Source organism: Triturus cristatus, chromosome 9 (assembly GCF_964204655.1).
Source record: "Triturus cristatus chromosome 9, aTriCri1.1, whole genome shotgun sequence".
Taxonomy (NCBI): domain Eukaryota; kingdom Metazoa; phylum Chordata; class Amphibia; order Caudata; family Salamandridae; genus Triturus; species Triturus cristatus.
In genome coordinates, this window is record NC_140592.1 from 509,969,957 (window position 1) to 509,988,021 (window position 18,065).

General features: G+C 50.5%; 1 protein-coding gene across 4 annotated transcripts in view; it reads right to left on the bottom strand.

Annotated features, from left to right (window-relative positions):
* The window catches only part of PC (pyruvate carboxylase), a 2,056,240-nt gene that overhangs the window by 38,721 nt on the left and 1,999,454 nt on the right, over positions 1 to 18,065 (bottom strand). For all 4 annotated transcript variants that reach the window (XM_085625491.1, XM_085625492.1, XM_085625493.1 and 1 more), the window contains one exon: positions 4,480 to 4,620. In XM_085625491.1, the coding sequence (XP_085481617.1) occupies positions 4,480 to 4,620 (141 nt within the window). The remainder of the gene's footprint in view (positions 1 to 4,479; positions 4,621 to 18,065) is intronic.

Here is an 18,065-nt window from a genome sequence, read left to right on the forward strand (position 1 = left end):
CACGCCTCATTGGTATCTGAGGCTAGGCACATGGCACGGGGCATATCTGATCATTCGCCGGTGTGGGCCCGTCTGGATATTGGCCGGGTGGTGGGGGGCAGGGTGGCTCCCATTAACCCCTGGTACTTTCGTGACCCCAAGCTGCGCAGTGCGTTGCTGAAGACAGTTGATCACTATTTTCAAGATAATCAGGGTTCAGTTGAATCTGCGGTGTCCTTGTGGGAAGCTTTTAAGACTGTATTGAGAGGGGAGGCCCTTTCCTTGGTAGTGGCTGCCAAGCGGCGGAGAGACGCCGAGGTGACACAAGTAGAGGACGAGATAGCGGCTTTAGAAGTGGCCTTGGAAGAGGATGTTGCAACGGCCACACTGCATAATTTGAGCTTGAAGCAATTGGAATATAGGGATCTGGTGACGAATGCTGCCAAGACCCTCAATAGGGAGCAGCAGGGTCGATTGTACGATGTTGGTGATAAGGCCGGGAAATTGCTGGCGTGGTTGGATAAAAAAGAGCGTGTTAATCGAGTGGTGCCGGAGTTGTCGATGGATGGGGGAGAGGTTGTCACTGACCCCGACGGTATAGTCCAGTGTTTCTCGGACTATTTACGTACGGTATACACCTCGGTCTCGGATAGGCCGACTGAGGACTCGTGTGACCTTCTGCGTGATATCGCTCTGCCCTGCCTTTCGGTCATTGATAGGGATGACCTCGATGGCGATACAACTGTAGACGAAGTGGCGTGTGCTATCCGTGCGTTGCGCTCCGGTAAGGCCTCGGGCCCAAATGGTTTGCCGATTGAGCTGTATAAGCTTCGCCCGGATAAGTTGGCTCCTCACCTGCGCGCCATGTTTGTGGAGGCGCGGGTGAATGGGTTTCTTCCACTTGATCAACGGCTGGCGACGATTGTCGTCATACATAAAGACGGTAAGCCCCGGGACAAGTGTGGCTCCTATCGGCCGATATCACTTCTCAACGCCGAGCCGAAAATCCTTGCTAAGATCCTTGCTAACCGCCTGGTCCGGGTGCTTGGGGACTTGATCCACCCGGATCAGTCGGGCTTTATCCCGCACCGTAACACTGCACTGAATCTTAGACGTCTCCATGGAGTGATTGCTAGGACGGGCACGATGCGAGAGCCGGCTATTGTGGCGTCCCTCGATGCCACGATGGCCTTCGATACGGTGGAGTGGGCATACCTGTGGGCTGTGCTAGCCAAGTTCGGCTTTGGGCCTGGATTTGTAGGCTGGGTGAGGTTGCTCTATGAGGGGCCTCTTGCTAGCGTTGTGGTGAACGGGCGGGCATCGACACCGTTCGCGCTCGGGAGAGGCACCCCGCAGGGTTGTCCCCTGTCGCCGTTGTTGTTCGCCCTTGCTCTTGAGCCGCTGGCGGCGTGGATATGATGGCACCCCGATATACGTGGGATTCGTTGGTCGCCTGACCACGAAGACCGTATTTCACTTTACGCCGACGATATTCTGTTATACCTCGCCTCGCCTAAGAAATCTCTTATAGTGGTTTGTGACGTCTTGACTTCTTTCGGTAGGAACTCTGGTCTTGTCATCAATTGGGGGAAGTCATACTTGTATGTCCTGTGTGGGGATGTCCCGCCTGTCCCGTGCAATTGCTCGATCCAGATAGCCCAGCAGGGTTTTTTGTATTTGGGGATCTATATTTCCACCGACCCCATTTTACGATACGCGAAGAACTTGCTCCCTCCCTTGGCACGTCTGCGACGGGACGTGGCGGGCTGGCGGCGGTTGCCGCTTTCCCTCCTTGGCCGTGCCGCCCTGTTTAAAATGATGTCTCTTCCCCGTTTCCTCTATGCCCTGCAGAATACCCTTGATTGATTGCTAAGTTGACGCTTCCATGGTATGACGGTGGTATCGCGCTTCCAGACATTCGACGTTATTATTGGGCCACTCAGTTGAGCGCGATTAACCATGGTGTATATGGTCCGGCGCTGAGCCTCGGCTTCGCCATGGACCGATGGTTACTACGTGGGGGTAATTACCACAGAGCGTTGTACTCGAAGTTGTTGGACTTAACTCTTACGGGGCCCACCAGGGTGGCCGTGCATGTATGGAAGGTGGCGACGGATTCACTGGGCTGGAAGGGTAAGCTTACCCTTGCCACCCCTCTGTTTGACTCCGATATTCTGGGAAAGCTTTGGCATACAAAAGGGTTTGAGAAATGGGACCTGATCGGCATATCCAGGGTTGGAGACCTTTTGGTTAAGGGTAGGATAAAGTCATTCGAGGAGCTGCAGAAGGAATACGAGCTAGGGAGCACGGAGTTCTTCCGATACGCTCAAGTGTGCCACGCCTTGCGATCAGTCCTTGTAGAAGGGGAGAAGGTGCCTGAGTCCTCTCCGTTAGAGGACCGGATCCTGGATGGCCATATGCCAGAGAGTACGATCTCGCTCATTTATAAGAAACTAATTAATGTTCGGGCGGATCTTCTTCTAGGGTTGCGCGATCAATGGACCAGGGATGGCCTTGAACTCGATGATGAGGATTGGCAGTATGCAGTTTCTTCTCCCAAAGAGGTCGCGATCCCCGCGCGCCTGCGGCTGGTGCAGCTTAAAATACTCCATAGGGTCTACGTGACGGGGCCCAGGCTGGTCCATATGGGTTTCTCTGAGGAGGGCTTATGTAAGAGGTTGTGGTATGGTGGGCACCTTCCTACATATTATTTGGGAATGCGGTGCGATTATGGAGTTTTGGAAGCGAATCCACGATGTGATGGGGGAGGTGACGGGCATCGTCATGCAGCCTGAGGCGCCGTGTTGTCTCCTGAATGTTTGGGGTCCTACTGACCACGACGCGGCACAGACTCAATGGGTGAACCTAGGGAACATGGTAGCCAAGCGCGACATCGCTCGTCTGTGGGGCTCTACTAGGCCTCCTACATTGACAGCGTGGATGGAAAACATGGATTGGAGCATGTTTAGGGAGAAGACAGTGTACTGTGCTCGAGGGCGCCCTCGGAAATGGCACTCTGTATGGGGGCGATGGAACCGGTACAGAGGGGGCATATGCCTGCCCCCAGACCCGGACCCGCCTGAGGAGCAGCTCTCCCCTTAGCTTTCTTTCCGGCTTTGTACTTCTTGCTGGTATGTGTTTGTCTTCTTGAGTCTCTGACTTCCCCTCCTATCCCTTGCTATCGACCTGTGTCTGTTGGACGAACTGGGGCTCGCTCCCCCTGATGGGAACCCTTTTTATGCTTTCAGTACTTATCGCCTTGCTTGTGTTTAGGTTTGGGTTTGTGTTTATTTAAAACTGAACCTTTGACTCTCCTGTCAGTGAAATGTGGACGCTCGCATGTGTTGTGTTTCTAAAGCTGCCGACCTCCGGGTTGTCGGCTGAATAGCTGTGTCACTGATTTAAAAGAATAAAGGTTTTAAAAAAACAAAAAAAAACAAAAACAAAGCACAGTTGATAATATCCAGCAAAATAACAGCAAAATAAATTCAAGTAGCTACAACCATAAAACATATTTCTTTTCTTGGTTGTTTTTTTGGGGTTAAATCGAACTATATTTTTTCCAAGTTACTGCGCATGGCATTCAAAAACATTGTCCAAATTGCTCCAAGTTTGTCCAGAGGATACCAAAGAGCATTGTGTGGGTCAGTGTGGACTCTGTGTAGGTTCACGTCAGAAACCTGGCTATCTGGACTCTAAACTTTATCAGTGGGCATATCCACCCCCCAACCCCCATTATTCATACAGAACAAATGTGGAGGGTACCTAAACGTTTCCCACTATTAGCAGAATTTGTCCGATAAGCACCGAAAGTCTCCTTGAGGGCATACGCTGCTCCAATGGTGTAACACAAAATGATGCCAACACCTGCAGAATGGGTTGAGAGCCCCAGTGGTGCCCATTTCTCACAGAAATTCATAGACCTTGAGCTGAATGGGGGCATCTTGCCTGCAGGGCCTAGGTAACACCCATGCGCTGTGCCTTACAAAGAACCATAAATAACCAAACTTGCTTTAAGGCGCAAATAACTTGGGTTAATTTTTGAATTGCCCTCTGCCTCCTACATCCTGGTCAGCGGAGTGTTTATTTGCAAGCCAGATAGGTTGAGAATGTCAACCAGTCCCACGAGCCCACCATTTCCTAGCTAATTGAATCTTTTTTAATGTGGAATATTACTTATATGTGAATGCTTCAGTATCAGAATTTCTTCCCAGAGGATATCAATTAGCGTTTCAAAAAGGCTTCCTTGAGGATGTGTTTTCACGGCCCGTCTCTCCCTATGGAAACAAATCCTGTTCTACGGATTTTCTGTTAGTAGGGACGTGCAGAAGGTTTCCAAAACACTGTCCTGAGTAGCTGCATCAAGTGTGCCTCCTATACAGGCAGGAGTTGCTGCCATAAGAAGAGAGCTCTTGCAACATCTTCCTGCAGCTCCAGCAGATCCCTCACCACAGATCCACCCAGTTTCTCACAGCTGATGGTTCAGCACCACCTTCTTACCTTCATGGCCTGGGTGTCCTTGACCAGCACGGAGCGCAGCTGTCCATTTAGTTCGAAGAACACCTCTCGCTGACCATTCTTGGTGAGGTCTCCCAAAGCCAGCGCTTTAATGTGAAGGGTCTTCCCACGTTCCAGTTCCACCTGAAAAACAGAATACGCATCACTTTTTTCAGCTCCGAAAGGAACATAATCTGAGATGGCTTCAGAACAGGAGCATTTTGTCGTCAGTCAGCAAAGGTGTCTAAGATGCAAAGGAGAAGAGCTTTCACAATGAGATTTTATACACAACTGCAGATGTGCAGTCCTGAAAGCCTGTCAGTCTGTCAACATATTGAAGTCTTGAGAAGAGCCAAAAGGTAAATTGATAGTGTATCCAATGTACAGCATATCAGCTATGAGAGTCTTACATAAAGGATTATAATCTACATTTGAGATTTAAAGTGCTGACGCTCTGTGGGGACTCGAGCAAACAAATAAGCGATTACTTACTTACCAAGACGTCTTTCCCAGCAGGATCAAAACTGTGGTAAGAACAAGAGAACAAGGCCAGTGAATTCTGAAGCCTCAGGTCATTGGCCCGGGAGACTCTCCTACACATTGTGGACAGAGGTGGAGTGGTTTAGCTAGTTCTCCTGAGTTAGAGCACAGTGCAAAGCCTTGCAGCCAGGGCTTAAAGTGGGCGGGGTCTCACCGGGTCTGAGCACCGGCAGTGTTTTTAAGGAGGCCTCGAAACTGGTCTCTATCGGGCTCTGTTTTTTAGGGGAGGGAAATACTTTAAAGAGAGTCATTTTCTCTCTGGATTTCTCTTCTCTTTTCGGAACTCAGGAGCAGCAACATTGTCGTGGTGTCACCAGGGCTTTATGTGGAAGCTTCTTCAATATTATATACAAGCCACAGTTGCTGCTTATTTATCTTATGCAACTAACAACCATTGACAAAGACAAAAGCCCTGACTTGTTTTAGGTGTGATGTTACTTTTTGTGTCACATATCTGGATGCAATGACAGAAACAGCAAAATACCAGTCGGGCGGCACACGTACGCTAGGCACAAACTTTTAGCTTATGTGTTTTTAAGTCACGCCCTAATTGCATTGGCCACGCCCCCTCGAGACACCCCCCCCCCCACAGTTTTTTCGTCCGACTTCAAGCCCTGCTTGCAGCACGTGTTGAAAGGCAGCTCCCAAATGAAAAGAACATATTAATTTGTTAACAAAAAAAGTGGTGGCCATATGAAGGCCCAGCTAGCCGTACACCAGTGATGCAGTCCTCCATACGCAGGGCATGCCAAGGAACCAATTCTACCCTGTAAGTCTGCCCAGAACCCAAGCCGGTTCTGAAAGCCTACCCAGAATCCAAGCCAGTCCTGTGAATCAGACCAAACTACATGCCAGCCTGGTGAATTTGCCTAGTGTCCTGTCTAGCTCTGTGCCAGTCTTCTCCGATTACTCTCTTGCTGTGGATTAAAGAGTGACATATCAGCTGATCTACCTGAATGATAGAAGCAGTTACAGCGTACCATGCATATTTCTTGCTTCTTTTAGGATTCACTGTAGTTTTGCCATGCAACTTTATTGTGGTTTCAGTGGATGTAGAACAGAATCATTTGAAGGCAGGCACTGCTTCTTTAGAACTAGTTTTTAGATGCTCCTTAAGTTTTGATGATAACCCTGGGATTGGTTAAACATGGATTGAAATGTCAACGGACGCAAGTGGAACAATAAAACTGGTACTGAGTGTCAAAAAACGGTTTTGCTCTCCTGTACAATAGTACCCTTACCACTTGGTAATATCCGTATTTGAGTGCACTACTTTCTCATTCATTTGTTTTGCGGAAGCACTGCGTCCCAATCGCAGTTCACAGGATGCATCACATTTTTCAGATCATTCTGCTTAGCATATATCTTACGCAACAGTGTGGCTTGATGGGATTGTTTGGCTCCATTCCAGGTCATTGATTCTTTATGGGTTGGGACCCCCTGGGAAAGGAAAAGAGACCCCTAATCTAAGATTTACACGATGCACACAGATTTTGATCTCACTACAGTCTGTTCTGGCGCGGTTCAGGTCTACCGATAATCCTTTACACGTTTCAGTGAGTCTGCCCGGAGTCTCCTCTCACTGCAAGGAAGCATACCCACTGTTCTGCCACACGCTGTTTGAATCCACTCTAGTCCTGGATCACTGAGTTTTACCAAAAGCTTTCCAGCTCTCAGCGCGTATGCCGAAAACCCTGTCTAATTCTCGGTGAGTCTGTTCACAGGCTAGCCTAGCACTAGTTGAGACTGCCCAGAGTCAAAAACTGCTACAGAGTCAGGTACAGCTCGTTCAGCTCCTGCCTAGAGTAAAATATAGCTCTTCCCAAGCCTACTCAGGGCACGAGACTAAACTAAGTGAATCTAGTCGGACTTGAATACATCTCTGTCCTAGCTTGTCCACAGTTGAATGATCAAGGTGAAACTACCAAATTAAGAGAGTTCGGTGCCAGCCTGCCCAGAACCACCAACACTGTACAATGCAATTCAACTGTGAACTCAGCATTATGCAAGTCAGGCTCGCCTGTCGCGAGTAGAACAAAGTATGTCTTACGTGTTATTTTTAATGTCAGAGGAACAATTAACTTCTAATTCAAGTTAGGTGTTTTCAGATCCGAGTACAATTTAGGTGACACATGGTGAATGCTAGCTACTGCCAGAAGACAGTGTGCATTATGTATTGACAAAGCTGGGTGGAAGTTGGAGCTTTTCAGAGGACAGTGTAGAAAGGTATTGGCAGGGTGTGATTCTGGTTAGACCTCAGCGGAGGACAGTGTAGATTGGATATTGGCAGAGCACGGTGCATGACAGACATTGGAAGAGGACAGTGTAGAATGGCTATTCGCAGAGCACAGTGCAGGTGAGATTATCAGAGGACAATTCTTGTTAGCTCTGAGCAAATCACGGTGCAGGTCAAGTTTTACTAGACTACAATGCAGGTCAACTATTCCCAAAAGCATATTGCGAATTATGTATGCCAGGACTATGCTGGTTAGGTATTGTCAGAGTACAGTGCAGCCTGAATATTACCAAAGCACAGTTCCTGTCAAGTGCAGAGCACACTATAGTTCATGCAGTATGCCAGGCCACAGTCCAGGTTTGGGATTCCTAGTCCTATGTTCTTTGAGCAGAATCACCATCATTCCTCAAGTAAGCTAAACCAATAAGAAGCACATTTGACATGGTGGGAATTGAGAGTCTCCATCCGGATTCGAGATCTTGTGGCTATGATCAGGGCTGTTCATACAAAGAACAAGAGCAACCCATATGTCCCTGTTAACTGGTTATAGCTAACCAGCCAAAAAAACAATGTTCACAAGGAACTCATTTAAACAACAGATGTGGGAAATATTATAACAAGTATTCCTTTAGACAAACTTCAATTTTTTTTGTTAGAATTGGGAGTTATATCCGTTTAACTCTGTTGGTAAATTAGCTAAATATAGGATCAAAGAATTTAGAATTGAAGCCCACAAACAATGAATTTCTCTCAAGCCCACTTCAGCCAAAAATGGGCGTAGTTTTTATTTTGCAAACAACATTCATAGAAAAAAATGTTTTAAAAACTATTACTGTGTATTCACACTATATACGGGTTAACAAGTGGTCCAAGTGACTTTCGTGCCCCAGGGTAGTGACCAAAACCAACAGTGACATATTATACAGTGACTAATAAAAAAACGGAACAGTTGGTTATTGGAATATACTGGGAGGTCCCTAGTGGAATCAATTTATCAATTCAATCGATATGAATTTTTGTGGTGTTCTAGGACTCTCCCTTTTTAAATTATTAGGGCTGGCCGCAGTGAAGTACAAGTTACTTACCTTCGGTAACTATGTATCTGGTAGAGACGATTCTAGCCGCAGATACTTTAACCTAGAATTTATCCCCAGGCGTGAGACTGAATCTGGAAAATTTTAAACACAGCATCTCTGCGCGCCATGGGCGGTACCACGCGACCCCGCCCTGACGTCGTCCGCGGACGTGACGTCAGCAAGGTCACATAAGTCTCACCCCGGCGTGCTGACGTCAGTTTTCTTCGGAGAACTTTTCCGTGCCACAATGCGGAGCCATCACAAACAAAACTGTGAGAGTAGGGGAACAGTGTGCGAAAAAAATCAGTGAAACAAAAAGGGAGAAGTGAATGGTGAGGAACAGCACCATTAGGGACAGTGCCAAGCACTGCGTTACTGAAAGTTATGGAAAGGAAGGAGCAGAGCACCGCTCAGAGAAGCAACCCTGCAAAGCGAAGGCGATATCCTTCCTGGAGGCAGAAAAAACATGTGAAAAATGTCGTGGCAGACAACAAAGGCTGCAACCACAATCTATAACAGTGAAAGGCAACAAGGCCGGAACAGATGAGTAACGACAAATCGCCCCAAGACAACCCCTTGAAGGAGTGTCGTATCCCCTGTAAAGAGCTAAGGGCTGAGGCACAGCCAAGAGACCCCAACCCAGATGACTGCAGAGGAGTCAGAAACCCCAAGCAATGAAAAAAGGGAGAAGAGTATGAGTAGGCCTCACACTAGAATAACCAGGGTGCAGGGATACAAACGTACACATGAACCTACTGTTCAATTACCACAAAAGAAGGAGTGGAACAAAAACAGAACGAAGCATCCCGCCACGGAGGAACTGAAAGAGGGCACCCAGAGGGAGGCGAGTGCAGAAGACCAAGCTGAAGGGTCCTCGCAGAACGGGGAGCAAGGGCGGGCCGTGAAGGAATCTGTGGCTAGAATCGTCTCTACCAGATACATTGTTACCGAAGGTAACTAACTTGTACATCTGATAGAGACTACTAGCCGCAGATTCCTTAACGTAGAATAGATTCCCTAGCCATACCCAGAGGGGAGGAGGGTATGCGAGAGAAACTCACCAGCTTGGAAGAACACATGGCCCCAACAGGGGATGTGTCATGGGACAGGAAGGACGGCCCAGTCCCCTCCAAGCAGAAGTAAGCAAGAACAAGGAGAAGGGAAGGCCAGGATACCACAAGTCTACCCGAGGAGCAAAGGGCATCTGCCAGAAAACCCAGAGGAAGAAAAGAACCACCCTCAAAGCCAAGGAAAAGAGGAGGAACGGAGGCAGAGCCCGCCCAAGGAGCGCACACAGCAAAGTCGACAGCTGAATGGGTGTCTATCCCGAAGCAGGGAACAAGGCCGGAACGGTTCCACAGTCGAGAAGCGCAGACGTGAGAAAGAAGACAGATGCGCAAAGCTCCAACAAACAAGGGACAGGAGCACACGCTGACACGGCGAGGCCCACGGAGGGGGACCAAAACTACCAGGCGCGCGCAGCATACAGCTGGCAAATACTATGAAGCAGCAGCTCAGAACAAGTCGAGCGCAAGACGGAGACAGAGGCAAGGGACCCCCAGAACAAGCCCTTGAGAAGGACCGCACAAGGCTGTAATCAGCATGACAAGGTCGGTCCGGCGATCCAGAGGCGAAGAGGGAAGGAACCCTATAGAAGAAGGATAGAAACACCCTCGGATACTGAGCGGAACAAACCTGGAGCAGCACAAACTGCGTAAAGGCGGAAGAAAAGAGAGAGAGAGAAAGACCGCACCAAGCGGTAAACTGTGACGCCAGGAAAGCGCGAGGAACCTGAGAAGGTATCCACGCCCGCCTAGTTTAAGACAGGGCTATACAATAGCCAACAATTACCCCACCTAGGATATGAATGGTCCCTAAACAAAAACAGGGAAACACCTCTTAGGGAAACCCGCAGCAGAGGTCAAGAACCGAAAAGACCTGTGGAAAACACCACAGACTGCTTACCAATCAGCCAAAAAAGACACAAAGGGTCCAACCTGAGGACCTAAACAGCTGCACTTAACAGCAAAAATGCTCACCACAAGCTGAAGGGCTGAACCAGCAGCCAAAAGAATAGAGGGGCCAACTGAAGGACCTTGAAGGCATTCCAAGCCGCACACAGCACACAACGGGCCAACCGAAACATAAGGCCCCAAAGAGAAAGGTGGGATTAACGCCTCCCATAATACGCCGGAGGACCGACCAACCGAAGCTTACAGAGGTGGGAGTGGGACGGAGCCCCGCAAGGAGTGTCTGAATAGCGGAGTCCACGTGGGTGGGAAACAACAGAGTCCCATCAAAAGGTAAATCCACAAGACGCTCCCGAACATTCTCTGGAAAGACACCATCCCGCAACCAAGCATGGCAGCGGAGGGCCACAGAACTCACCATAGCGCGGCCGAGGGAATCAGATGTCCAAGGCTGAATGGAGAATGAATGTAGCTAACTCCTGACCATCCCGCACATGGTGCCGCAGATCAGCGCGGGCACCCTCTTGGGAGGCGCGAGACAGAAGGGACTCCGCGGAATCCCACAGGTCAGAAGTAGCCCTGGCCAATACACAGTGTGTAGAGTGCACGCAGAGCAGCGCTAGTGGAGGCGAAAATGTTACGTCCCCAGGAGTCCAGCCACCGGGCCTCCCGTGATGGCGGGAGCAGCACTGAAGGCAAGGACGGAAAGCAGCCCGCAGGACAGGGCCCTGGGCAGAGGGGTGGGAAAAAAGGCAGACTGGATCTTGTGGAGCAGGACGGTGGCGTTAAAGGAGCGGTTGAGGCACCGGATCCCCCATAAGAGAGTTGTGGAGCGACGCTTCAAAAGGGAGAAGCGGCTCCCCTCCACCAGAGCCCTGGTGGAGAACCTCCAATAAGTGGTCCGTAGGGAGTGGAGCAACCGGATTGCCCATCTGCAAAATGCCAGTGGCCGTGGAAATGGTCTGGACAAAGGCCACACTCGCCTCCACAGGGTGTCAGGGGGGGGGGGGGGGGGAAGCAACTCTTCCGTGGGCGAAGGCTGCAAACTAAGACGCCCGTCCCCTGCTGGAGGGAGAAAAGCCCAGCCCCTGTAAGATGGAAAACCCACGGACGAGTGGGGAACCTGAGGGGTCTCTGGAGAGGGCGGAGAAGCCTGCGGGGCAGACAACTGTAGGGAGCGGAAAAGCGGTTCCGAGAGCTGTGGACGTGGAGACGGCGTAGAACCCACCCAGGAATCTGCCAGCTTAAAGGCCACGATGCGGCGCCCAGTCTCCGGTGAAGAGGAGCCAAGGAGACGACAGCCCTCCGGAGAGGAAGGGACATCCGGAGAAGAGTAGACGATCGAAGTCGGGACGGCGCCGGTGAGTCCACCACAGGCACCGGTGAGTCCTCGACCGGCGCCGAAGTGTCACCCAGGGGCGCCGGGCCGACCTCCACCACCAGGTGCCTCATCGGAGAGAGGGGGGGCAGGGTCGGAGCCGAAACGGCCAATGAACAGCGCCGAGAAGGCGCCGGCTCGACCCCCAATGAGGCAGCCGCCTGCGCCGAGGACCGCGAGGGGCCAGGAGAAGCGTCCCGGGTCCCGGCTTCCACCCGTGGCACCGCCAGCGCCGGGGAGGAAAGCCGTTGACGCCGGAGAGGCGTCGGCTCGGCCTCCGGGAAGACAGCCGCCTGCCCAGAGGACCAAGGGGGACTTGGGGGTGAGCCCTGAGTCCCCGCGACCTCCTGCAACACTGCAGGGAACCCCGCAGGGCTTTGCGGCGAGGCCGGGATGCCATGGGCCGAAGAGGGGAACCCCAAAGGGCCGCACCTTGACGGCACCACACCTCCAAAACCTGAAGCCGAACTCATCGGAGTCCGCAGAAGGCCCCGCGCACGGAGAGGTATCCACGGACGTCGCAGGAAGAGGAGGAAGAGGGCCCAAGGAAGCCTGCAGAACTGTAGCGTAGGCTTTTATCTGGGCCCTCATCGCCCCAATGCTGGGAAACGGCGGATAGGGTGGCGACGGGCGAGGACGCACGTCCCGGGAGGGACCGGCACCCTCTGCTGAAGGAGGACAGGGACTCGTTGGCAAGCTGCAAGACTTACCGGCGGGCGAACGACACCCATGGGGCCTCAGCGAAGGACGATGCCGCAGCTGGAAACGGCAGCCCTCTGAACCCGTCCGAGGTAGGAGACAGACACTGCGGCGAGACCGATCTGGACAAGCGGGCCGACAGCAACTTCATCCGGCGCTCCCGCCGGGACTTCGGCTTGAGATGCTGACAAGCCTTGCAGTCCGTAGATTCATGGTGCTCGCTCAAACACCACATACAAATAGTGTGAGGGTCTGTCGCCGACATCTGACGTGCACAAGAAGCACACGTCTTGAAGCCTGAAGGCATTGCACGCTGTTCCCAACTCAAGGCGCAAAAGAGACCTGAAAACAGGCCAAGGAGCACACTCCGGATCCGCGTTGCACGTGGAAAAGAAGGAGACTGATGTCAGCGAGCCGGGGTGGGACTTCTGTGACTTCGCTGACGTCACATCCTCAGACGACGTCAGGCCGGGTGGGGTGGTACGGCCCCCGGTGCACAGAGATGCTGTGGCAAAAAATTTCCGGATCCAGTCTCACGCCTGGGGATAATTCTACGTTAAGGAATCTGTGGCTAGTAGTCTCTATCAGATATGTGCTGACAGTGTACGGGTGTCATTTACCAATACCAGAACACGTTCAGCAGCACCCGCACTTTGCAGCTGTATATTAAAAGCAGCAAGCTGCAGGTGAGGGAGGCCTCTTACTTTCAATTTCAGCTGGGCCTAACACAAACAACTCACTTAAACGGCCATTGGAAATTCTTTTGTTTGAATCTCATCCTGCTGGGAGCAAGCTGGAGATTAACACTTATGCCCATGCCATCGAGGAAATAAAAGATATCCAGCTTCTCACTAGACAAGTAGGTTTTTGAGTTTTCAAGCTTTGTATATAACAAATATCGGGTGCACTGTAAGAATGTCAGATATATCTGGCTAGACAAGTAATTACACTAATCAACATTATATAGCACTTACTAATAAATCTGAATTGCTACCCAAAAGAAACCTTTTTAGAAACTTTAGAAAAATGAAAGCGTGGAAAAAAAAAAACGTTTCCACACTTACATTTAGCAGTTTACGTGCAGCCCCATGGTGACAGATCAAAACTCACTGAGCTATATTAGAAGGATTAGAACTTGTGAACTGCAAGGTAAAACACGGATCTCTGCAGCAAAAGCACTAACCCACTGAGCGGTCTACTTAAAATACAAATCTGTGACCTATAAGTTGCAAGTTGTGATTCTGAGCAGACACATTAACCCTCTAATGCTATTTTTGCGAGTAAAACTTGTGAATATACTGCAGATTTCTCCAGTAAGTGCATTAACCACCAGAGTTATTTTTCTATTACTATACCCTAGAAATTGCGGACTACCCAAAAATTTCTTCAGCAGGTGCCTTAACTTTTTAAGATACTTTGTACCCAATTAAGAATCTCAGTGCAGATTTACTTTCACGTTGGTCCTTGTTGTCAATTGCTATGTGGGGATTAAAAAAATATATATAAAAAAAATGTTCAAGTTGACTGTCAGACCCTGATCTTCAGGACTCTGCCTCATTTCTACTGTCACACCTCGAACTCCAACTCATGCTATTGCAGGAGTATTTTTTTTTTCATTTCCAGCACTTAGCATTTCCTATACAGGGAGCAGAGATCAGGTATTGCAATATTTGACAGGGCCACCAGAGGAGCACTGTCCATTTTGCTTGTGGGCCGACGTTTGGTGGAAATATGGGAGTGGAGCCGCCAGCAGTGCTTCGTTCTCTACTTGCCTAGTGATTTTCAGCTGTTGCCATGTCTTCTTTTGTGATGGACACCCTGTCTGACTAGGCTATTTGTGGGAGTTTCTGAAGTATAGGAAGCAGGCTGCCTGTTTGAGCACTTACTCCCCCTCCCCTCTGAATAGTGGTAGTGGTGTGGGGAGCTAGTATCTTGTTTGACCAGTACTGCCCCGTAATGACCTTGGGAAGCATTCTCATGCATCTCGCAATCTTAACATTTGACCGCTGCAGTCCCAAAGATGGTTTACTGATGTACAGGAGATACAGGGAGCCTTGCATTAGAAGGATAAATACAAACTGTGCTTAATTTGAGCTGGTGGTTTCGAAGGCTCGACACCGACACTTACTTCTCAACACCAGCAATAATGACAGTCCACCACATCGTGACACTGTCCGTCTAATTTTGAAATGAACGAACACAACAACAGTGTTTAATAATTCAGTACGCTTTACAATGAATGATGCCTGCCGCCCACGCGATTCTTATAGCTCTGGGTGGCCAAGAATAGTCTTAGTTGTCACACTTGAAGGAGTGCGATGGTTAGTAGCTGTGCTAGTACTGTTATTGGCAGAGCTGCAGTGGTCTCCTGAGAAGGGCGCTGGCATTTATATTTTTACAAATTAAGCACTGAATGCAAGTTACCAAGGAGCTTTGTGGACTTGTAGAAGATGAATACCAGAAACAGAGTTACTTTATGAGGTTAGGAAACTCTGAATTGACTTGTGATATCCTTTAAATGTAATACATTCCTTATACTACGTGGTCACCATATTATCCTTCTTAAAGGCTTTAACAATTGTATCCTGCTTCTTAACATATACCAGTATGGTGGTAAATATAGAAACTAAAGGCGAAATCCATAGTGCTTAATTGGAAAACCCAATCTAAAGCTAGTAGGTTGATGCAGTTTAATGCAAGTCATTTAAAAATACCTATAGTGTATAAAGAGTGGTAAATGCAGAAATTCCTCCAAAAATCTAACAATCTGCCATACATCTCTCCTTTTTGCTAAAGATGGTTTACTTCAGCTAGTTCTGTTCTCCTAGTTTATAGAGCAGTTGTAAATCTGCTTGGTGACCAGCCTTCTTCGGGGTTTGCCTTTTACAGCCAGTGTCATGTCAAAAGTCAAATGTAATATTACAGTTGAGCAGCTACGTCATTACGGCATAACTAGACATTAATTAAAAGATAAGAGACCGTTTGTATACGAGGATAGCGTATTAGACATGGTTTTTCAGTCCAGTGCTTCGTCATGAAGTAATTTGCGAGACGACGCTCTCTTCTGGATTATTCAGTAAATGCGTGCTCCAAGGACAACTTGCGTTGACCTCAGATTGTCTGACAGGAATATATAGCGGAAACTCAGAACCCATGCTGCCCGCCATAGCCTGCACACATGGATGCGTTAATTCTGCCCAGCCGGGCACACGGGCTCCTGACGCACAGGCAACTGTTTTTGATTTTGTTTTTTTTTACTTCAGATGTAGAGAGGTCAGTAAAAGCCTTGTTTCCAGAATAAATTCCAGCAGCCGTGGCTGGAAACGCGCGCGCCCGCCACTGCAGACCAAGCGCGCGCAGGCCATTATGAGAGAGGTCACTCTTGCCACAGTGACAGCCTTGCCAGCCGCGGCAAGGGCCAGGGGACTTCGAGGGCTTTCGGGCAGAACGCTCCTCTGACAGCCATTGATTGCGACGTCTGGGGGAAATGACTGAAGATTTCAGATAACTTATAGTCGTGGGGGCCGCAGCGAGGATGGAGGTGCCTCAGCAACTGAACGCAGAGAACACCTGCAGGCCACAAGTGGAAATAGTTACTCCGCTACATACGGGATTTACAAATAAGGAATAGAAGGGCTTCAGTGGATCATTAGTACGGGAGTGGCAGATGTAGCGTTCCTAACACTATGAATTGCATGCTTGCGCAGTAGCGCTAAATAAACACAGGAGCCGGTACTTTGCACTTAACACGCGGCTCCCGACTGCCGCGCCGAGGCCACGCCTATTTATTTATACTCGCTAGCGTCTGACGTCACGCGTCAGCACTAGCGCGCCCCGGCAGCGCGGAAGGCTAGAACACCTCGCGCGTGCCGGACATTACACTCCTTCCAACCTTTACAAAACATCAAACCAAAATGCAAAAATCAAAACCCAACGATGAGTCTGTTACCAGTCTGCCAGTCCTTACAGGTTACACCATATAGTCCGCCAACTGGGACGACGGTGCCGGGTTCTAACGCAGGCTGTAGCGGGTTTGGCCGCCTCTGGCTAGGGCCACCTCGGGGGTTCTGCGCCTTGGGGTGTTAGGCTCCTCCCGGGACGGGGAGCAGCCGGGCAGGTTACCCCCAGGGGTGGCTGGGATGGACTGGGAGTCACCACCTTCACTCCGACCGTCCTTCCCCTCCTGATCTCCGCTCAGCTGGTCGGGGTCGGGCCCCTCTGGTTCGGCCCCGGGACGTGAAGGTGTTCCTGGGTGGACTTTTTTGAAGGAGGACACATCTCGAGTGACCGTTTCAGCTCCTCTTTGAGCGGTCACCATCGTGCCTGTCCGGCGGGTGACGATCCACGGTTGTGGTTCGAAAGGAAGTCTGAACTTGCTGCCTGGGTAGCGGTCCTTCACATACACTCGATCCTGCCGTTGTATCGTGGACTCCTTCGCTCCCCTTCGTCGGCTAGCATGGTCATTCGAGCGCATCCGATTGGCTAGAGTCTTTTCATTTGTGGCTTGTGCCGGAACCCAAGTAGGGTGGTGCGGGATCGTGTCACTTACGACTCTTCCCATGGTGGCTGTTCCTGGCGCTGCCTCTGTTGTGACATGGGGGGGTCATCCGGTATTCCCTCAGGAAACTGTATATCGCCCGCTCCAGTGGAGATCCGTCAGCCATGGCTGTGCGAATGGTTTTGTTGAGTGTCCTCATAAACCTCTCCACCTCTCCATTGGCTTGGGGCCACCGTGGTGTTACTTTGCGGTGATGGACCCCCCAGCTCTTGAGATATTCTGCAAACTCCTGCCCCTGGAAGGGCGGTCCATTGTCGGTCTTGACCACCCCGAATATGCCATGAGTGGCGATGGTTCTCAAACTTAGCTATTACTTCAGTGGCTGTCTGGCTCCCCACGATTTCGACCTCTGGGTATTTGGTGAAATCATCAATGATGACTAACGCGTACCGTCCATCTGGGAGATGTCCGAAGTCGGCGCTCACACACTCCCACGGTCTCAGGGGATTCTCTTCGGTCGCCACCGGGTGAGGGCGTTCCGGCTGTCCTGCTGCTTGGCACCACGTGCAGGTTCTCACCGCCTGCTCAACCATCGCATCCATGCCTGGGAACCATACTTTGGCTCGGAGCCTGCCCTTCATTTTCACCATTCCTTGATGCCCCCTGTGGGCGAGGTCAACCGCCTGTTGAGCGAGGCTGGCCGGCATGACCAGTCTCGGGCCCCGCAGAAGACATCCTTGGGCGTCAACGGACAGTTCACTTTTCACTCTCAAGATGGATTCCAGTGCCAGCTTGGCGAGTCCTCCTGTTTAGCGACTCTTGGATTGTCCTCCAATCTCCCGACCTGACGGCCTCCGCCGCTGCTCTCAACATTCATCACCTCTTGATGCTTCTATGATTGCGGCCAGGCTCATCGGGAGGGGTCGTGACCGCTCTGTCACATACCGGACGTACTCCTCGGTATCCTCTGCCTCTTCTTTCTCTTCCGTTGTGGCTTTCCGCGGGTGCCTTGACAGATAATCCGCCGGGTTCGTGGCCCCTGGTTTGTACTCCACCCGGTAGTCGTACCCTTGTAGTTGGAGTATCCACTTTTCGATCCGGGGTGGCGGCTTCGAGGCTGACCCTTGGAACAGAGGAATGAGGGGCTTGTGATCGGTTGTTACCGTGAAGTGATGGCTGTACACATACACAT